Raw genomic sequence first — 23,431 nt, 5'->3', positions numbered from 1 at the left:
GCGCCCCAAGAACTGCAACTCTTAATGAGTCCTGCTAAGAACTCCAATGTGCTTACTTACAAATCTGCTACAAAACTACCAAAAACCAGTTTTTCATTTCCCAATTATAATATAAAAAATGGGAACTATGTCTCAAAAGCATGTAACATATTTGCATACAGAAATATATAATCAATCCCATTAAACTAACTAGAAAATGATATAAAAACTTGCTTTAATAATGAAAGGTTCAAAAATAATGGTGGTGCTAGATGAGGGATTTTTTTAAAGTTCTGATTAATGAGACATATGGCAAGAAAAATTACTATAATGGTGAATGCTGATTCAGGATCTTATTTTTATTAAGTAGTTTATAGTGAGGGCTGTGACTATTTTTCTATTTATAGTGGCAGCTCTGGTTAATTACCTTGTAATGTATTGTGACATTAATGCACCAGTAAACTACTGGAATTTATACCCCTATTCAGTAATAAAATCTGTAAATTGAAGAATGCATATAAAGCTATCACAGGCATAAATTATGTAACCAAATGCCACATATGATCACATTAGATTTAAAGAACAGAATCTCTCAAATTTACTCATCAGTGGGTAAGTTCTACAGAATTTAAAAACTGCTGCTACTTTGAAATGCAGATTACAAATTTTATTCAAGGCTATTCGGTAAACTGCTACTACATTTTCTATATGGTTACTAAGAGCATGTTGGTCTAAAATGCACAGTACTAAAGAAGAAACATGTTATGACAAACAAATGCATCAATGTCATATGTTTTCCCTAAAGAAAGGATAGAAAATAACGAAGTCAAGACAATTGAAAGGAGGGAGAATAGTGACATGTGGACTAAAATCAAAATGATTCTTAAATGATAAAGAATTTGAGGGAGCAAAAAAAAAAGAGAAAATGTGACAAAAATATGATGTTTTGGAAATATGCTTGCTTAATTGTTTTTCAGAACTGAGTTTTACAACACAATTCCAAAGTTACCAATAATTAGTTCACTATCTCAAATATTCAAAGACTAATCACTGTATGTATATATGTATATATATATGTGTGTGTGTGTGTGTGTGTATGTTTAAATATATATAAAAGTACCAACTTTTAATCCAAAATATTTCAGATTAGAACCGAATAAAATGGTAAAATATCTGAAGCAATCTGATGTGTTACTATATGTTAGTTAATATTTTCTATTGATAAGTTTCCTGTGCTAATATTGGTAACTATATTGATAACATTTTAAATGTCATTGTTTTGTATTACTACTTGGATGAATGTCAGAAAATTAAATATGATTTTCCTATTAAAGTACAGGTCTATAAAATGCATAAGGAATTAATGTGTAAAGCGATAATTCCTAAAACATTAACACGCATGGAGATTAGTAGAAATTGGTACAGAAAGAGAAAGTAAGAAAATATATATAGAGAGAGACATAGTAATATCTAGACAGATGTTTCATATTCTCAATATGTATATAATTACAAGAGAAAAAGAAAAGGGAAAGCTGAAATGGTTAGCTAATGTTAATTTTTAGGGAGTTCAAAGTATATCGTTCTATATCTCACAAAAAAGCATTAAGTGGAGCTAGAATTCCATTTTATTTAAAGAACTTGATGTATTATTTTATAAATTCATATAAAAATGCAACATACATGAGAAATTCTCTCTCTGCTTATAGATATAAACATATGTGGAGTTTGTTTATACAATTTGACTGCGTGCAAGTATAAGCAGAAGTATTCAGTATATTTATAAATAACAAATGAAGATCGAGGGTGACAGTTGAAAGTTGAAAGGAAATACTCAGTGGTTGCAAAATAATGCTATTATTATGCCAACTCTATCCCATTTCCAATATTTGTTTTTAATGAAATACTAAATAGTTTTAAGAAAAAAAAAGCAAAAAAATTTTTTTCAATGTTATGGTGATTTATATAAACCTCTTCACCTTTATTTAACTGTTCTCTGAATATTTCAGAATTGTGGTCATGAGCTAGTAACGATAACTGTAATTGCTTTAATCACAGAGCAGTTAAAGAAGAGTTCTGGGTCAATGTATGCAGAGGAAGGAACTCTGTGAGAAGTAGAAGTTACCAAGACAATCACTCTAAAGTTGAGAGTACTATCTGAAGCCAATATCAAGCAGAGATGACTGCTGGATTCTAGCAATTCATTCTTTTTTTTTTTTTTTTTTTTTTGAGGAGGAGTTGTGGTCACCTTCTGTTGTTTTTTTTTTTTATATATATAACTTTTTTATTTTTTATAAACATTAATATATTTTTATCCCCAGGGGTATAGGTCTGTGAATCGCTAGGTTTACACACTTCATTCTTTACCAGGTCAATACCATCACTCTTTTGACCAAGATAATTTCATTTTGCAGTGGAGCTCTTAATAATGCCTACTTACCTTCTAACTCTTCAGGGTCTTGTTATGGTATATATTTGCCAGGAACTTGGCACTTATTGTTTTAATTATCCTAATAAAGTTATTGGGGTGACATTATTATCCTTGATTTACAGCGGACAGAGAGAAGCTGCCCAAGGTCATACAGGTCCGTCTGGCTTCAAAGTCCAGTTCCCTTTCCTGTGGCACAACAGTGAGCCCGAAAGTAGGGAGGATAGCCACATTGTTTAGGGCCTACCAGATGCGGGATTCTACTCTGTATTACTCTTAATCCTCACAAAGACACTGTGAAGTTCTTATTTCTGATCTTCTGTGTACTGGTTGGGGAAACTCATGATAAAATAGGTCTGGAACTCCCAAGTTTAAGTCATTTGGCTCTAAATTTCTTTATTATCAGCCCATTTTTGTCTCACTTCATTTTATCCTTTTTCTGACTTGCTATGGTAGTTTGAAATGACCCAATTCCTCTTTTTTCTGTTTCCATAGTCCTTTGGATTGTGGTTCCTCAGTCTAGCTTTAAGAATCCTTTTCTCCCTTTTTAAGTCTGGGATTGGCTATGTGACTTGCTTTGACCAATGAGACATAGCAGAGTCTTGAAGGGACGCCTGGGTGGCTCAGTTGGTTAAGCAGCTGCCTTCAGCTCAGGTCATGATCCCGGCGTCCTGGGATCGAGTCCCACATCGGGCTCCTTGCTCAGCGGGGAGCCTGCTTCTCCCTCTGCCTCTGCCTGCCATTCTGTCTGCCTGTGCTCGCTCTCTCCCCGTCTCTCTCTCTGATAAATAAATAAAATCTTTAAAAAAAAAAAGAAAAATATTTGAGCTCTGGGACTTGTCTACCTATTGTCGGGAATCCTGTCACAATAGGAACGAGCCTGTGCTAGACTGCTGGATGTGTCTCATGCAACCATCATTCCAGATGACATTAAGGTGGCTACCCAGCATGTGGACTGAGATCCTCCCCTGCAAAATCAACCGGCTTGCTAGCTACTAAACATCTAACTTCAGTCAAGTCAGCACACATACAACTCATCCAACTCTAAAAGCTATAATACATGTTTTTTTGTTATAAGCCACCAACTTTCGAAGTATATTGTTACACTACCCTACTACCCATGACCTGACAGGACTCTTCTCAAATCAGTCCAAGATGATGTCAGAAAAAATGAATTATATTAAAGTCACCTATGTGCTTAAACAGACATCCATCTTGGATAAGAACAATGTTGTACCAAGGATTAAATGTCTTAAAAAAAAAAAAAAACCCAATTTAAAATTCATCTATTCCTCATGATGAAGGATCATGTCATAAGCATCTAAACAATGGATAGATACTAAAATCTTAGAGACTTTTCTGTTCCTTCTCCCTATTATCGGTTCAGTCAAATGCCATGTCTCTTTAAATATTTCTTAGGCCTAGAGGCCTGGATGGCTCAGAGGGCTGGGACCCAACCTTGATTTTGGCCCAGGTCATGATCTTGGGCTTGGGGACTGAGCCCCAGGTCAAGCTCAATGAGCTCAGTGCATAGTCGGCTTGAGAGTCTCTCTCCCTCTCCCTCTGCCTGCCCCCATGCTCATATACAATCTCTAAATAAATAAATAAAGTCTTTAAAAATATATTCCTCAGATTCTGCCATTGTAGTGGACATACTTCAAACTTAAGTAATTAAACAAATAAAATCTAAAAAAAAAAATTCTCAGACCTTGCCATTTTAGTGGACATAGTTTATGCTAATTTCCCAGTCATGGTTTACCTAGGTTATTGAAACAGCCTCCTTCTGTTAATCTCTCCTCATCTATACTGACATCAGAGATATTTTTTTCTTATATCAAGAACATAATGTTATGAAAAACCTCACTAACTTAGAAAACCATTTTTTTCAAGATTTATTCATTTATTTGAGAGCGGGGGTGGGGGGAGCACGAGAGGAAAAGAGAAACTTAATCAGACTCCACCTGAGGACCCTGAGATCACAACCTGAGCCAAAACCAAAAGCTGGTCACTTAACCAACTGCACCACCCACGTGACCCTAGAAAAACAATTTTTAAAAAATTAAAATATCTCATGACCTTTTTTCCCCCCTAGGGTAAAATACAAATGTCTTTCCATGTGATAGAGAATCCTTCCCAATCTGCCTCATGTCAGTCTCGTCCTCTAGAACTGCTCTCATTTCCTGCGCACCCAACACATTTCCTTAAAAATGTCACAACTTTCACAGATCCGTTTTGGTTCACTGTGCTTCCATTTCATGGATATCCTTGTCATTCCTGCTTCCTTTTCATCTTGAAAAAGGAGGCTGCAGCCTTCAGAATGTAGGTTGTCACCTCTACTTTGTGTTACTTACAAACCACTGAATGAGTTCCTACTATGTGCCAAGCATAGACCAGTGGCTGGAGGAGACAGGGAAATGTGCAGACAGTGTCTCACAGGTAATACCCGAGGCCAGCACAGGGGCCATTTGGAGAACAGTCACACGCTCCCTCCTCCTCCACAGTGCATAGACAGGGAACTGAAGATAAAGCTGAGCCTTCAAACATTGGTAGAAACCCACCGGAGGAGGCAATAGCATCTATAGAAAACATGCTTATAGAAGACAGACTAATGACTTCTATTGTATCAAGTGATTAATACTACTGGAGGTATTAGAAAATATCCTGCATCACTTAACTCTTCAAAAAAATAACCTTAGAATATTTGGTATTTATAAAAATAAAAAAGAAAATATGTCTATGTCACATCAGCTTTGAACATTAAAATACGTTTTGAAAATAATAAGTATTTCTTTAAAAGTGGAAAGACAAATTTTGTAGATTACAGAAAAATAAATGTTACTTTTAATTTTTGTTTTGTATGACTAGTTATTTTAAAAGAATCTTTAAACAGATGGCATCAATTTAAGGTAATTTTAATTTATATATTTTTAAAACCAAATGATCATATTAATACTAAAAAGACTTTCAAAATGAAATATAAAATATCACTTTGAAAGGAAATAAATCTGTCAGTATGCCTTAGGTTAAGATAAATTAATTTATTTTTAAAAAGACAGAAGAAAATTATAATTAAAAAGTAATGGTTATGTGCTAATCTCTGAATCTAAGTTGGTTTTCAATTAGTCCTCCACTAGTTGAATCATTATCTATCCCTATTTCTTATTTTGTTTACAAATATTTCTCAAAACAGTATTTTATATTTTAGGTTATAAATAAGAATTCCTCTTTCTGTTATCAGATTCCTTGTACACTATGCCCCCCCCCACTTTTTAAATAGGAACTGCCTTATAAAATACATATTTATAACTATCTGTAATGGAATTGTCTTCATCAAAAATAATGAATAGGGTTTCTTTTCCTTTAAATAATAATGATGATCATTGTAATAATAATCAACTCACCTCTAACAGGAGGTCTTTCTAGCTCAGAGTCCAGGTGAATGGGTGGAGAGATGTAGGACACCTGTCCATGATGTGCCTGCCCTGTGGACCCAAAAATAAATGTTAAGCAGACATTACAGTTATGTCTCTTTACACTTTTTTGTTTGTTTTTAATGATGCAATATTATCTTTCTTCACACTGAATTAATTTTCATTATCTCACGTCGACGAATCTATTCAAACACAGGAACATTATGCATCATCCAAGCATCAAGCAATTAAATCAGTCCTTCTTAAACTATTTTTTTATTATTAAATTACACATTTATTGTGAAATGACACTTTTAAAAAGACAGTGAAAATGATTTACAAGAAAGATAAAATGGAAAGAAAAAAAACATAACAACCCAAGTCCACATTTTTTATTGTCAGATTAAACCGAAAAGTAGTCTCTCAATTTGCAGGTTTCTAAACACTTATTCTCAACTGATACACTTATTTCATTGTCCCAGACCAGTAATATGCAGTCTGCAGACTGTCATCAATGTCAAATAACACACAAGTAGCAGTTACTTAGATAACTTTATAACTCTGGTTAATATTTTTTAGTTTTTAGAATTTATTTCTATTATTTGAATAGAAAGCTACTCCTACCTACTTAGTGTATTTTATGGAAGAACAATAACTAGCCAGGATATAAAAAGTAGGTAGATGAATTCATTTTCTATTCCTTGCAAACCATGCTACCAGTTCACACACTATTTGTAACAGAATTTCTGTTTTATGAGTTAAGGTGTTGATTTGGAGGCCAAGACACTGCTTGGAAAAACCGCTAGTTAAGAACAAACAAAAGAAATTTCGTATGTTCAAAGTAACTGTGCTTTATATACTGATGATTCAGTAAGCAATTAGAATTTCGAGACAAGAAAGCATAGTCACAGAGTAAGTTCAATTTCTAAAGCTACTTTTAAAAACTATTTCTTAAAAAAAGGTTTGGGTAGAAGCAGAGGACTCACCAATTTCTTTCTACAATGGGAATATGCAGTTATATTTTACACACTCACTATAGCAATTTACAGGGTTGTTAATCTCTTTTCCTAAACAAGGAAAGTTAATGATACATAGATTATGATAACAGCTAGAGTAACCTTCCCGTTTCAAGTAATATTCGACTTGTAATAAACTCTGCTGATTCCTCTTATGAGGCACATTTCAAATAATTAATATGGCTCCCTGTTGATAGTAGCTGCTGTTGCTCCCAGCATTTTTCTAGCTAACAGCAGACACAGTGGAGACGTTGTAATATACAGAGCCCCTCATAATGGTAACTAAGAATATTGTGCATTCACTGGCCATGTTTCAATGGAACACTAAAAGCACTATTATAAAAGAAGTAAGACAGTGAGTGTGCACTTGTAGCAGTCCATGTGTAATGCAGCTTATTAAAAACTTTAGATTATCTTAATTATGAAAACGCCTAATGTTTATCTATGTTACATACTTGATTGCAAAATCAATTTTTGTTTTCAAAGTCCTGTGTTATGACCAATGAACTGGTTTGAAACGCTACCAACTACGTTAAATGAAAATAAAAATCTTCGACTTTATATTGGTTCAGAATAATCTCGGCAGATAAAGTAATATCGAGTTCATGTCTAATCAAGGATCATGACTTTTACCACATATAATAATTAACATGCATTTGTGCATACATGATCTCCAGGGATTGAAAAGTAGGTACTATGCCAATATGCTCATATTTTTAAATCAAAGAAACAAGCAGAGGAGCCTAACTTGCTCAAGCTCATGCAGCTAGTAAATAGCAAGGCCAGGGGCATTTTGACTCCAAATGTGAAGTGTTTTTAAGTATATCAGAATATTTTTCTTAAAGAAGATCTCCATATACTAACCCTGGGGAGGGGGGAGTATATGGATTTTAGTGATTAAACTGTGACAAGTAATTGCTTGTGGAATTGTCACCCCTACATTTGGCTTAAAGTAAAAAGATTCTTTAAATGTCACATTTGCCTCTGTTCTTGGAATTAATCCTGTAACCTCAAGAGTACTCAGTAGGGATACTTCAGGGAGCATGAGATCACAGTAAGTATGTCCCTAAGGGGGCCTGGAGATAATCAAAGAGGCAACAAAGTGGGATGGGGATATTGACAGTCAAGTCTTGAACTTGGTTCGTCAAAATGTCCATTCTCCCTCCACTGAGAACTCCGGCAAACTGCACGATGAGGGGTGGCCAGGAGAGCTCCTGTAACAGGAGTTGACAGACTCTCAGCCTTAGAGAATGTCAGAAATGCAGTGTCAGATTCCAATTTGCTGAGATTTCCGAGCCACAGAATAAAAACTAGAAATCATGGAGGCTGCTGTTGATTAACTACATTAATCAAATACATTAGAAAAAAAAAGTCAGCTTCACTTGACATCAGTGGTACTCACACATTTGTCTCCACAAAAACACAGAAGATATAATAAAACCTATTCTAATCTGTGGTTAACTAATGCAATGAATCTCAGGGAGATAACTGTTCTTCATCAGGGAGAACATTAGAGAACATGGAGAGTTATAGTTTGAAGAAAACCCCAGTGACTATCAAATATCCACTCCCCTCATTAAGAATTACTGCAAGTAATAATAACAAGCTGCGGCTAAAACCATAAATAACTTCCATGTATAATTCCTCTAGACATTATGATGTCTAATACGCATCCAAAAATGTGATCAGTTCAAAAAGAGCTTAGGAAGATACAAAGTGTGGCAAATGCATACATTTTTATTTTATTTTTAAATTTTTATATATTTTTAAAGCTTCATGAGAAAAAGAGTTGGTGGGGGGAGGGGCAGAGAGAGAAGGAGAGAAAGACTCTCCAGCAGACTCCTCGCTGAGCGTGAAGCCTTATCTTATCTCATGGCCCTGAGATTGTTACCAGAGCCAAAATACAAGAGACTTTTAAAGCTCAACGGACTGAGCCACCAAACACATACTGTTTTCAGAGATTTGACTAGAATACTTTTAGATAGGGAACCTACCTACTCCTTCATTTATCACTTTCTTTACCTCACTCTCCTGTCTTACACTAGACTTTCCTGGTCCTTATAACAGAAGTTTTATATACCCAAGTGTGAAATGTGCTGCTCCATTTTTCCCCTTACTTTTCCAACTTAAAAAGATGCAGATTTGTTTATTTATTTCTCCTGAATTTTATTTTCTTTTTTACTGGATTTTCTTTTTATGATTTTTTCTTTTCTTTTCTTTTTTTTAAGATTTTATTTTTTTTATTTGAGAGAGAGAGAGCAAGAAAGAGAACAGAGTGAGAGAGAGAAGGTATGAGGTGGGAGGAAGAACAGAGGGAGAAGCAGACTTTCTGCTGAGCAGAGAGCCTGATGTGGGTGGGGCTTGATCCCAGGACCCTGGGGTCATCACCAAGCTTAAGGCAGGCACTTAACTGACTGAGCCATCCAGGTGCCAAATGTCATACTGACATTTTGACTAGGATCACATTAATTCTTTAAATTAATTTGGAAGATAAACATTTAAAATATTTTGTCTTGATTTTTGTTTAAATGGATCTCTATTGTTTGTTGTTAAATAAGTTGGAATAAATTATTTTTTAATTGTTTATATTTTGGTTATAAGAATATTTCATTATTTATGTATTCTATTTTCCCTATTTAAATGAAATTTTAAAACTCTCTTGATAACTTTCATTGAACTTTTTTGATGGTTATTGTTGGAATTATTAGTTACCGACTTTATCTCTCTTAGGTCTTTAGAGCTAAATACAATGGCTGATACTAAAGTTTAGTTATTTTCTGTGATCTTTTATTTTTTTTTTTAAATATTTTATTTATTTATTAGATAGAGAGAGACACAGCAAGAGCGGGAACACAAGCAGGAAGAGTGGGAGAGGGATCAGTGTGCTTCCCCACAGAGCAGGGAGCCTGATGTGGGACTTGATCCTAGGACCCTGGGATCATGACCTGGGCCGAAGGCAGACAGACGCTTAACAACTGAGCCACCCAAGCGCCACTGTGATGTTTATTTCTTATATGAAATATATTCCCAAGTTAAGAGTCATCCATATGCTCTTTTGTTTAATTATTTTGTGCTGTAGAATTTAAATTTTAAAAATTGATTTTATAGGACATAAAATTTTGAGGACAGAATTTCCTGCTGATGTTATTCACCTGTCAATTTACCTTGAGTTCCAACAACGTATTTACCAGAGGAATAAACAACACTGAATGACGGGTTTCATAAAATAATTAAAGGAGAGAAAGAAAAAATGCTTCATGGTTTATTGTTAAAGGTTTATTGTTAAGGAGTCAAGAAAAACAATGGTAGTTGGGTAGCTTACAAGATTTCATTCATTTTAGTCTAGGGAAAATGATAACATTTGTGTGAAGATGTATTTAACTGATAAATTTATGCAACAAATCTATATTGACATATAATTTGCATACCAAAAAATTCACCCAATTAAAACAGTGTTTTCAGTATATTCACAGAGTTGTGCAACCAGCATCATCATCAATTTGAGACCATTTTCATTGCTACAAAATGAAAGCCCAAGCCCGTTATCAGTCTCTCTTCATTTGTTCCCAACTCATCCCTGTCTTAGGCAACCACTCATTTACTCTCCATCTCTATATATCTGCCTATTCTGAACATTTCATATAAATGAATCACACAAATATGTGGTCTTTTATGATCAGCATTCTTCATTCAATATGGGTTTTCAAGGTTCACCCATGTAGTAGAATAAATCAGCCCTTCATTCCTTTTTGTCGTCAAATAATAATCCATTGTATAGACATTCTACGTTTTATTTAATCATTCAGCAGGTCATGGACATTTGAGATCATTTCCACTTTTCCATTATTATGAATAATACTGTTATGAACCTATGTGCACAAATTTTTGTGTGGATATTTTTGCGTTTTTCTTGAATATATATATATACCGAGGAGTGAAATTGGTGGAACATATAGTAAATCTGTATGTAAATTTTTAAAGTCAGATTTCTGAAGGGGCTGTACCCTTCTACTTCTCATTAGTAATGCATGAGGGTTCCAATATCATGGAAACGTTTTTCAGATTTTTTTTCTATTTTTTTTTATGTATTTGTTTATTTGTTTATAGGTGGCAGTGTAGTTAAGTCGGAGCTGACTGCACTTAATATTAAGATAATTGTAAAACCTGGGAAGACACTAATCTCCCCAAGTGGATATGAAAGATAAAGCAGTATTTGAATCAGAAGTTGTATAGTTCACACACATTGTGAAAGTAAGGGAAAAAATGACCCAGCCTCAAAAAAAAAAAAAAAAAAAAAAAAGGGAGCAGCTTACATCTGAACATTGTTCCAGTGTTTCACTGAAACACTGAAACATTGTAAAATGAAAATGTGTGGACTATCCAGTGTCAGGTAAGAAAAAGATATAGAGATTTTAAGGGTGGCAGTCAATAGAATTCTGCACTACAGCAAAAACCCAAAGACTGTTAGGTATTCTGGAAAATACATTATGAAATGTATTATGTATTATATAATAATTATGTGTCATATGTATTATAAATGTATTATGAAATGAAAATACATTACTTCCATCTCTTCTTTGACTTTCATCTAATTTCTATTTTATTGAAGAACTCTGCACAGTTCTTATTAAAGGTAAAATACAGGGAAGACTTGACTAGCATTAGATACAAGAAATTTTATTTTTCTTTCCACTGTCAATACTTTACCTGCACAACAGAGCACAGAAATACTTTGGAAACACAGAATTTGGAGGGAGAAAGGCATTTGATAGCATATAGTCCCCAATCCACATTTTAGAATGAGGAAACCCATCTTGAGAAATGTGTGACTTTCAAAAGTCAAATCAAGGTGGTAGTTGTCAAGTTGGATATCAGGGACAATAAGAAAGGGGATGTTTTACAACCAGCCTGCAGAAAACGAACACATCCTCATTCTCTCTGAACTCTGAAGACTTCTTTTGTAGGTCATAATTTTCAAGGTGTGTGGGACCTAATCTTTCAGGTGTGTTAAGAGGTTAAAAAGCTTGAGAACTATTTATTTATGAAATACATACATTTTCCCCCCATAAGGCTATGCCTAAAAACTAAAGGCAGTTTGTCATAATAGATAATATCATGCCCTGGCAACAGAACTATATGTGTTGATATCTGGACCCCGCCACTTTCTAACCATACAACCGTTAGTCATATAGCTAATTAGCCAGCAGCCATAAAGTTGTTTAACTTCCATGTGCTTCAGTTTCCTCATTTGTATAATGGAGATTATAGTAACACTTATTTCATAGGGGTGTATTGAAGGTTAAATGAACTTATGCATATATAGTTATTAGAACTGTACTTGTTACACAGTAAAGTACTTAGAATTTTTAGTTATTATTATTTTTATTAGTGCAAGTTCATTATTTAATTCACTGATTCATCAACCAGTATTAGTTGAGTACCTAATACTCGACAAGTACCTTTCAAGCTACTTGGCATATATCACATGACAAAATAAATAATAATGTGCAATCTTATGTAAGGGGAGACAGACTGTAAGAAATTAACAAAATCAATAGGTCAATAATATTACATGTACAAGATGAAAAGGGCAATGGAAATAAATTAAAACAGGCTAAAGGGGATCAGGAGTGGAAGGGCAGGTTGCAATTTTAAAAAGGATGATCACAGAAAGCCTCATACCATTTCCATGAATAGCATTTGAAGATTCAAGAGAAGACAAGAGATAATATCTGACTTTGGCAGGAAACTAAAAAGATAAAGTACAGATAATAGCACAAATCTACTTTTAATAATTAAGAATGAAAGAACTGAATGTGCTGTATCAGATGCTTTTTCCTCATGCATTTATTTCACATTTTACACATATTCATAGACATATTAATGCCATTACCAATGACCAATGAGTAAAAGAAGACAGAAATAAAACGAGATAATCGGGAAATGAACACAACTTTCCTCCTAAAGCAAAAACACATTTACTACTGTAAAGTCCCCATTGGTTTCTCCAGTTACACCATCTTTCAGTTCAAATTTCTCTCATTTTCTATATAGTGCTGTAAACAAGTTTAATAGTTTATGGCCCTCTAGGCAGATTTCATGCCTTTCTTTTGTTTGTTTGCTTTAAACTTTCAACTGCTGATCTTGATTATTTCCTCTGGAGGTATGACATTTCTCTTCCTTAAAAAACAATAAAATAGATTTCACATTTTTGCTCCTGGGGTTTTAAATAATTTTATCATCTTCCTTTTACAATGTTTAGGATGATAGTAAGTTACATCTCTGAACCTCATTTTCCTACTTCAATAATGATTTCATGTAGCATGTGGGAACCTATACTAAACTACATTTAAGAATGGCATATGGAATTTTTCTAAGTTTTTCAAATACTCTGAAAGCAGCTAAGCCTCCTTTCTCAGAGGGAAAAAAAAATTAAAGTTTAATTTCTTGTTGAAAATAATCTCAGCTACTGATAAAAAAAAAATATCAGAGGTCAATATGTTGTTTGTGCTGTTGGAAAACTGGGTGTGCCTAGCATTATAACATCTTTCTTTTTTGTCTTCAAATCCCAGTCTGGCTATAACCATCTGGCATTTATCAAGTCAGCTTTCAGGTAAAAGATGTAAACACCAATTGAAAGTAATCATCAAAGAAAAGAGCTGTAAAGTTGCCAATTTGATACTTATCTTTTCACTCTGGCTTCCTTTTCCCCTTTCATATTACTACTCATACTAATTTTCAGTGAATTTAGTCAAATATGAGGTAGCAAAGAAACAACTACATGCTTGACTTATTGAAGATAAAAGTCATTGATGGAGGCACAAAGGTCACTGATGGCCTTTTCTCCAGTGGATATTACTAGCACCCAGAAAACGGAGTAATTTGAAGCAGAAGTCACTTTCCAGTTTGTGTGTATATGTGTGCATTTCATTCAGCAAATAATTTTTCAGTATTCACTCCCTTTAGTGGCCAATCTTCACAATACCAAATAAACAAGATAAGATGCTTCCTCCACAAAGAGATCCAGTTTAGATCCAAGATTAAACAACCGCTGTATTTTGACAGCAATGAAAAAGAAAAGCATGACAATAGCATCTAACTGAACTGAGGGGAGAACAGTACCTAGAGAAAACAAGTGGTAGTCTAGGAAAAGCCAATGGCGGTGATGGGGAAACAGAAGGAGCATTACGAGTGGATGTTTATAGGTCATATGATCTAAAGGGAGAGGAGACAGGGAACCACAGGTAGAAGGCAGACAAAGAAAAAGATGATTAAAAAAATAATAAAAACTTTCAGAAATGTACCCCCCGAGGGGCACCTCAGTAGCCCAGTAGTGGACTCCTGGTTTTGGTTCAGTTCATGATCTCAGCCTCATGAGACTGAGTCCCGTGTCGGGCTCTGAGCTCAGTGTGGAGCCTGCTTGAGATTCTCTTTCCCTCTCCCTATTCTCCTCCTACTAATTATCTCCCGCTCTCCAATAAATAAGTAAATGAAAAGAAAAGAAATGTACTCCCCCAAAAGAATAAATAATTCATGCCTATTACCCAGCTTTAGCAACGGTCAAGTCAGGGCCAACACGGTCTCATCTCTTTCCTTCAGTGTCCTCTAAATCTAAACCCAGAATGTTTTGAAGCAAATTCTAGACAATATAATTTCACTTGTACATTATTGGAGTGTGTATCAATAAAATATAAGGGCTTTAAAAAAAAACCCTGTAATATCATTATGATACCTAAATATTAAGAAGCTATATCATTAAAAAAAAATTAATGTCAAATTCAGAAAAGCAATTGTCTGCAAGAAATCAACAAGTCTTAAAGAAATGAATTCTGTTAGCCTGCAAAACATCCCATTTGTTCTGGTGTGGAAATTGTTTGGGACTGAGGAATGCTTTATACTTATGATGAATTTCAGGTACTCACAGATATAAAGGGGAATGTATTTTATAAAGCCAGACAAATATACTTCTCTCTTGCCCAAGCATGAAAAAACAATTTGGTAGTTAAATGACAAACACTGAATTCTAGAGGCACCACTTCAAAAATTATTCCGAAGTCTCAAAAACCTATTGCAACAAGCATTACAACAACAAACTAAAAAAAGAAAAAGAAAAAGAAATCAGGGCATTTATCCTCTCTTAATTTCTACTTTTTTATAATCCTCTAAAAATAAACAGGAATGAACACACTAAAAAAAAAAAAAGATCATGTTAATAAAAATAGTTATTTTCTAAGAGCCTAATACTAAGAAGCACTACATGAGGTAAATATTGTTTCCTATTTTTAAAGCGTGAAATCTAAAGCTCAGTAAGGTTAAATGTATTTTCAAAGGTTACACAATAGTGTGTGTGGGAATCAGGTTTCAAAGCCGGAGACCATGTTCTTACTCTATAGCTCGCAACCTTCACATCCTACAAATACACCAACGGGGGTGGAGAGAGAAGGCAAATATACTATAATTTCTGAAACATTAGAAAGTTTTAGTCCCCTATTTTCAGACTACCTAAAATTAAGTGTTTCTATTACTAAAGGGCTAAATCACAGAATAGTCAGGATTATAAAATTACTTTTCTCAGACAATGAGTAAAACATTACATTCTACTTAACAGGAGGGACTTAACATTCTACATAACAAATAGCCCTCCCCTGCCTTTTTTTTTTTTTTTTTTTAATGGATGCCTTTAAAAAGGTTCAGTAATGGGGTGCCTGGATGGCTCCGTGGGTTAAGCCGCTGCCTTCGGCTCAGGTCATGATCTCAGGGTCCTGGGATCGAGTCCCGCATCGGGCTCTCTGCTCGGCAGGGAGCCTGCTTCCCTCTCTCTCTCTCTGCCTGCCTCTCCAACTACTTGTGATTTCTCTCTGTCAAATAAATAAATAAAATCTTTTAAAATAAATAAATAAATAAAAAGGTTCAGTAAAACAGATCACTTTGAATCACTGTGATTTCCAAAACCTGGAAAAAAGATTTGAAGCAGATTTCAACCACCTTCCCTCCAAAATACTCAGAACTTTCCTAATCTTTCCTAATTTTTATCACCATTGTACTGAACTCACGTTCACATATCGTAGAGTAAGAAGAAAATCTTTTATTTTCCAAGCACTTAATATTCAGGTCTACAAAATTAAGGGTATGAGTGTTCAGGGTGGGGAGCTGTGACAAGTTAGATTAGAAAAGTCAGATTTTGAGTAATATAGGCAAACCTCATCAGCAGAACTGTGATGTTAGCATGAACTCAGGGATCAGTAATTCCAGCTGGTTCATTAATGAAGGACATACAAAAGGCTGTCTGTTCCTAAGCCTGCTTCACTGCCAGAACAATTCTGATTTAATTGAGTATCTGAATTAAAGTCACCTCCGATATTTGCTTACAACCTGTATTGGATAGAGGAATGGTCCCCCAAAGATGCCCACTTCCTAAATCTCAGAATCTGCGACCGTTATATTATGTGGCAGAAGTGATTTTGCAGATATGATTAAGGTTGAGATGGGAGATTATCCTAGCTAACTGTGTTAGTTCTTGAAAGTGGAAAAGGGAGGCAGAGGATTAAGAGTGATACAATGCAAGAAAGACAGGTCAAGGCATGGAAGACCTAGAAGAGGATGTGGACCAGAACAAAGGAATGATGGTTCTGTCTAGAAGCTTAAGCGGACAAGGATGTTTCCCAGAGTCTACAGAAAGAACTGATTTTAGCCTGGTGAGACCCGTGTTTAAATTTGTTCTAGAAAAATGTTAAGATAATAAATTTGTTAAAGATTCAAAGTTTGTAGTAATTTGTTCCAATGTACAACTTATGAACTGGTATTTAACTCTAAAGAATCCTATTATTCAATGTACTAATTATTTGAATAGATATTATATGTACATGATGCATATTCAACAAAATGGTAGCATCTAACCTACCTAACGACTCCCCATAGGCAAAATCTCTTTACAGCACTTTGTATGTTTCTGGAGTTACTCTCTCTCTCTCTCTCTCACACACACACACACACAATGATCATATATATACTTATTTATTTGAATCGTTGCCTCTGTTAAAGCACACTGATGTTCCACATTTTTGTCAAGCTTGATCTAAAAGGTATTTTAAAGGTTCAATTGTTTAACCACAATTTGCTAATGCATATAGAGCCCTACACTGCACTAAGAATGCACCAATGGCATAGAGTACATGACATTTTTTTAATAAGAAATAGGACATTTCATAAGGCAATATAGTAACTTGATGACTTCAACTAAATGATAAGCGTAAAACACAACTGATAATGATGAGATGGTTAATCAGACAAAACAAAAAATCAAAGTGATGGAATGACTTCTTTAGAAATTACCTAACCCAACTGCTGTAATTTACAGAGGAGGAAACAGGCTGCCATAAGATACAGGACACAACTAAAGTCACTCTCTATTCAAGGGCAGAGGCTGATACAGGATAATAGTCACACAACTCAGCTATGGGCTCTGTCCTCTATACTATACTTTTTATCCCTTTTTTTCTTTTTTCTTTTTTAATTAAGACTTTTTTTTTTTTTTTAACACTACAGTTTAAAATTCACAGCAAAATTAAGAGGAAGATACAGTGATTTGGCATATATCTCCGGTCTCCCTGTACACATAGCCATCACCAGCAACCCCCTTCAGACTGATGTATTTTTTACACCGATGAACCCACATTGACAGGTCATCATTGCCCAAAGTCCAAAGCTTACATTAGAGTTCATTTTTAGTGTTGTACATCCTATGGGTTTGCACGAATGAGTAATGACATATGTCCATCATATGTCATATGTCCATTTAATATGGTCTCTTTCCGAGTATTTTCACTGTCCTAAAAATGCTCCGTGCTACACCCATTCATCCCTCCTCCTCCTCCTTCCTTCATCTTTTTGCTTTTACAATAGTAAAGAGCTAAAGTGTAGAAACTTGCTGGGCTAACAAAATGGGGCTAAGAATGCTGCAAATAGGAAAATAAAATTTTATATAAAATAAGTCCATCCACTATTTTGAAATGATCTAGGTCATAGATTTACTGTGAGAATCTTATATATATCTGTGTGACTGAGACTAGATATTCAATAAATACTTATTGTTTCTTTTTTGTCTCCTAGGAAGACAACAGTAACCTTGATAACCAAGAAATAAAATCTTGTTGGGTCACTCAGGAAAGGCTGGTGAAGGATGAGGGATAAGCAGAAGGAAGATGTTGGCATTTGGTAAGACTGAAGTCCTTTGCTATGTTTACTCTCCTAACTCTCTTGTAATATTTAGAAATATGATTCACCGTATTCCTAAGTGTTACTGAAGAGAGAAAAAAAGATGAGGTGTTTCTGTGGTATTTTGCATATGGTAAAATTCACACGAAAGGGCATAGTCTACGAATTTCTCGAACCTATATTTTTCCTTATATTCCATTTACCTATCAAACCATTTCAAAAGAAGATACCAATTATTTTCTCTTTTTCCATATGCAGCCTAGAAATCAAATTCCGGGAAAACAAAAAAAAGTGAAATAGGTTTCAGATTCATTTTCTTTGTGATGAAAATTTATATGACGGTTAAAATGTGTATTCTCCAGAAATTGTATCCTACATGAAAAAGATAAATGGCAAACATGTGTGTAAACATATAATTGTATTTATATTCACATACATATGCACAGATGCCTTGGCCACGATCAAACTATTCTAGGATTTCTTAAACTTGTTTTAACATCTGCTATAATTTTATAAGTAGTGAAACTGAAACATCCTTTCAATTTTCTGCTTTAATTGGAAGAGTCATCTAAATGTACACATTTAGTAAAGACTTTGTAGAGGACAATCCAGGTATAAAATTCTATGAGGCGGCCACCTGGGAGGTTCAGCCAGTTAAGTCACTGGCTCTTGATTTCCGCTCTGGTCACGATGTCTGGGTCCTGAGATTGAGCCCTGAGTTCGGATCTGCTCTCAGCGGAGACTGCTTGAGATTCTCTCCTTCCCTCTCCCTCTGCCCCTCCCCGTGTTCATGCTCTCTTTCTCTCTAAAAATAAATAAGTACAATCTTAAAAACAAACAAACAAAACAACAACAACAACAACAACAAAAACCTCTATGAGGATTGGAGGCATATGAGGTACAGTTTCTATGTCTTCTCTGTCACCCTGGGACCCACTCAAATGTTTTGGACATTCTAAGAATCCAGTGTATTCCTGGTGAAATGTCACATTAATGATATGAAAGAAATTAAGATGACTATTAAATTTGCTATACTTCAAATCACACACAAAGCAAAGAGTAAATCTCTGCGAAATTTTCTTTCAAAACTGGAGACAAATTCACAGTGCAACCAATTTTGTTTAATTGAGAAATGTTACAAGTTTGACAAATACATTAACTCTTTCAGCCAGTTCATTTATTTTATCTTTAAAAATATTATTTATTTATTTATTTGAGAGAAAGAGAGAGAGAGAGAGATCATAAGCAGGTAGAGAGGCAGGCAGAGAGGGGGGAAGCAGGCTCCCCACTGAGCACAGAGCCCGACATGGCGCTTGATCCCAGGACCCTGAGACCATAACCCAAGCTGAAGGCAGAGATTCAACCCACTGAGCCACCCAGGCGCCTCAGCCAGTTTGTTTCTAACAGAAAACATTCATGGCAGTTTTTGAAAAGGTCTTTGTCAAAGGAGACGCATACCAATTCCCCAAATATAGATTTTGGTTCAGGGTATTTACATAAAGTAGATCTTTTAGGAAATACTCTTTTATCAAGCATTTAAAGAAGAGTTGATATCTATTCTACAAAGCATCCACTAATGTACTTTCATTGGTTTTATTTTCCCCAATAAAATTATCATGTAGATGGCAATGATGTCATTATGATAAACTGGGAAAAACCTGGATAAACAGACACCATTATTTCAATTATTTATCTGTATTGAAGAGAACTGAAAATAGTTGATGCTATTAAAGGAAAGACTGAATTTCTGTATTCAGGGGAAGGGTTATGGTGCCTGAAAAGTGATATTAAAATTACTTCAAAGGAAAACTAGCAGGTGAAAATTTGCTTCTAGAACCACTGAAGCAAGCAGCAAGAGAAAAAATATAGACCAGGGTATTTACAACAAAGAAATGTGTTCCCTAGAGTACAGAGCTGGGAAGCTGGCCTGCTGTGTTTATGTTTTTAAAGTTCTGCTTCAAAGACTATCCCAGCATGCTAAGAAAAACATAAAATGTTAAATTTTCCTGTCCTGCCTGCTGATAGATCAGAAAACATCAAGTAACACTAACTCAAAAAGAGGAATGGTAACACATGCTAAAGGTGCGTGAAACAAGGCTCATAGGTGGATAGCAACAAAATGGTAGCACTTCCTCTGTAGACGCCCCCCCAACCCCCCAACCCCCGGCCGCCCCGACCCTGTCTAAGGAAGGGTCCAAGATAGAAAGAGTAGCAGCAGCCTGGATTTGACAGAATAACTGTTATAAATGGAGACATATGATGATATAGATCTCAGATTAAAGCTACTCACCAAAGGCTACTCTCAAATGATGCCCATCAGACATTTTTTCTCTTAGTTCCTAAGTCAGTAAAACTTAGAGAAGGCAAATTTATAGGAGGATTAGAATGAGTTGGGGGAAATGGGAGGGGGAGGCAAACCATGAGAGACTGTGGACTCTGAGAAACAAACTGAGGGTTTTGGAGGGAAGGGGGGTAGGGGTTGGGTGAGCCTGGTGGTGGGTATTAAGGAGGGCACGTATTGCATGGAGCACTGGGTGTGGTGCAGAAACAATGAATTTTGGAACACCGAAGGGGAGAAAAAAAAAAGATACCTGTGAATACCAGTCATAGTAAATTGAATGTGCCTCAACTTACCTCGGAGAAGACTAGAAAAACTGAAATATATTCTTTATAGGTTCAGTGTTCAAATTTCTTTATATGTATAATGATACAATGAGGCAAGATAATAAAAGACTTGAGAAGGTTTTTACAAGAATATATGTAAGGTTTGTGAAATTAACTGTTCTAAAGAAAAGAGACAGTGAGACACATAATTTTCCTCAGAATGAGGTCAGTATCTGTCCTTCCTTTTTATCAATCCATGAGATCTGGGAGAAAATCTCTCAAAAGACAGCGCAGCAAGACGTGCTAGCATAGTCATTTAGCTGCCTGAGATCAATATGGCACCATACACCTGAGTTCAGAAAACTCTACACAAAGTATTGCATGCGTATGTTCACAAACATGAGGTAAGAATGACCCAAGCATAATAAGACCAGATTGGCACACAGAGAAATAAAAGGATATGGATATTCTCTTAGGATGATGACAGTAAAATTTACCACCTAATCCTTTTCAATAAACTCAAAAATACATCATTGTATAGAACGAAACTGCCTGTAGTGAAATTTTGACAACTCCCCTCTGTGTGCTAAAACGCTGTCAGCTGAAAAATCTGAACTCTTTGCGAAAATTGTTCATTTTTGACAGATTTATCCAACTTTTATGTTTGCAGTCTTAATCATAGGAATTTGAAAAATTAGAATTTAGCTTTACACTCAAAGAACTGGAAGCTCTATTAGCATAATTTAGAGGTACTAAGTATTTATATTAGAGTTATCTATAAAAGCCAAGAATTTGTGAAAATATTTATTAAGCAAAGTACTGAGCTTGATTGATTTTAAGATGCTGTATATGTATATTTATACACAGACACACAGGCTGTTTGTTCATTCCTTGGCTCCCTTTTAGTAAGTGGATAAGAAGGTTGGTCTTTGTTGGACCCGACAAAGTTTAGCTGAGATAGACACGTTTCGCTAACTGTAATCCAAGTCATATATTCCAGGACACATGGGTGTCAGTGGTGGAGCCGTGTCACATCATAGTTCAGAATACACGTTTTAGGGGCACCTGGGTGGCTTAGTGGTTAAAGCCTCTGCCTTTGGCTCAGGTCATGATCCCAGGGTCCTGGGATGGAGCCCTGCATTGGGCTCTCTGCTCAGTGGGGAGCCTGCTTCCTCCTTTTTCTCTCTCTGCCTGCCTCTCTGCCTACTTGTGATCTCTGTCTGTCAAATAAATAAATAAAATCTTAAAAAAAAAAAAAAGAATACAGGTTTTAGAGACACAAAACCTGTGTGTCCTCACGGCGGTAGTTAATCGCTTACAGTGACGCCCTTCGTCAGGTTCATCTAACATTCTCAGTTCCTTCATCTCTAAAAAGCAAACAATAACAATCCTATTTCACAGCATTCTGGTTAAGGGTTTTCCAATAAATAAATAAATAAAAGCCACACGTATGAAGCGGAGTGCCCGCCACATAAGCACCCGAGCGTTGCACTTCCGTCACTGCCCTTGCTTGTATCATCACTATCTCACACTTGCTGCTTCTGACACCAACAAGACGCTGCCAGCACAACTCATCAGATCCCTCCCAACACAGGCTTCCTTGGGTTGGTGGTGAGGAGATGGTATTTGGAGACGATATTCTTAGCGGAGGATCAAAGCACTGTTTTTAACTGGAGCCGGTTGGTTAACCTCTTGGAGGTTCCATTTCTCCATCCCCAACCTAGGAACCGTAAAAGGGATCTCACAGAGCAAGGGCACAGTCAAACTGCGGTCCATAGGCCAAATTCGGCTCCCGCCGGATTCTGGAGGAGCTGCGTTCTAAAACTGTTTCTCAATTTTTAAAAAAGATTAGAAGAAGAAACATGAGCAGCAGGAGGAGACACGGAGGAGGTAGAGGAGAGGGAGGAGGAAGGCCACCAGCCGTAGCAGCAGCACCAGAGCCCAGGTGTACCCTGCCAAACCCGAAATATTTACTATCCAGGTCTTTAGAGAAAATGTTTGCTAATCCCAGTCTTTCAATTACTGTGAGTGCTAAAGGAGCCAATATATGAAATATACCCAGTGGAGGACTCGGTGTCATTGTATTCTCTTGCTGGTAACATTCTAAAGCTTCACCTGAGCAGTACATGAAGCAGTCATCCTTCTTGTGCCTCCTTTAACTGCTACTGCGGAAACATCTGATATTCTAAACTCGTGAGAAGGAACCTCTCAACAGGATCCCTTCTCTGGTTAACGGAGTACGCTGAATAAGGCAGAGGCAGAGGCACCATATTATCTTTGGCAGGAATTATTTGGCAAAGATAGTTTAGAACATTTTGTTTCACGCAGCTGCACTTAATGGAAGTGAGTCCTACGTCAAAGATCTCCATTCTGAGACACACACACACACACACACACACACACACACACAGTATTATGGGTGCTGTTTTGTGTGTACCTATTGTTCCCTCGGTGCTATCATAAGGGAAGGCCACATACTACATGACTCAGAAATGAGAAAAATTTCCAATGTGATTTGGTATGATTTTAGCTCTAAGCAATTTTTAAACCTACTAATAGTTGACTGTCTCTGTTTTTATTTTATTATTGATCAGTATAACATAACTAACCAGTGGGGGTTAGTGCTTCAGAAAATGCATGCTCCAGATTTTGTCCATAAGACACAGGGGTAGAAATGAAACAGAGTGTGCAGAATAGAGATTGAGATATATTTTCTATTCATTGTTTGATCTTCTTAACCCTCCTGTTTACCAAATGTAATAGAAGAATATGCCTTCTTGTAT

At 35.7% G+C, this 23,431-nt stretch overlaps 1 protein-coding gene across 13 annotated transcripts in view; it reads right to left on the bottom strand.

The window, feature by feature from the left end:
- ADGRL3 (adhesion G protein-coupled receptor L3) overlaps positions 1-23,431 on the bottom strand; it is an 801,456-nt gene that overhangs the window by 222,823 nt on the left and 555,202 nt on the right. For all 13 annotated transcript variants that reach the window (XM_059384586.1, XM_059384618.1, XM_059384626.1 and 10 more), the window contains one exon: positions 5,806-5,886. In XM_059384586.1, coding sequence (XP_059240569.1) covers positions 5,806-5,886 — 81 coding nt within the window. The remainder of the gene's footprint in view (positions 1-5,805; positions 5,887-23,431) is intronic.

The sequence above is a fragment of the Mustela nigripes genome, chromosome 1, assembly GCF_022355385.1.
Source record: "Mustela nigripes isolate SB6536 chromosome 1, MUSNIG.SB6536, whole genome shotgun sequence".
NCBI lineage: Eukaryota > Metazoa > Chordata > Mammalia > Carnivora > Mustelidae > Mustela > Mustela nigripes.
The sequence above is the reverse complement of the archived record's forward strand: the minus strand, read 5'-3'. Positions and strand labels throughout refer to the sequence as shown.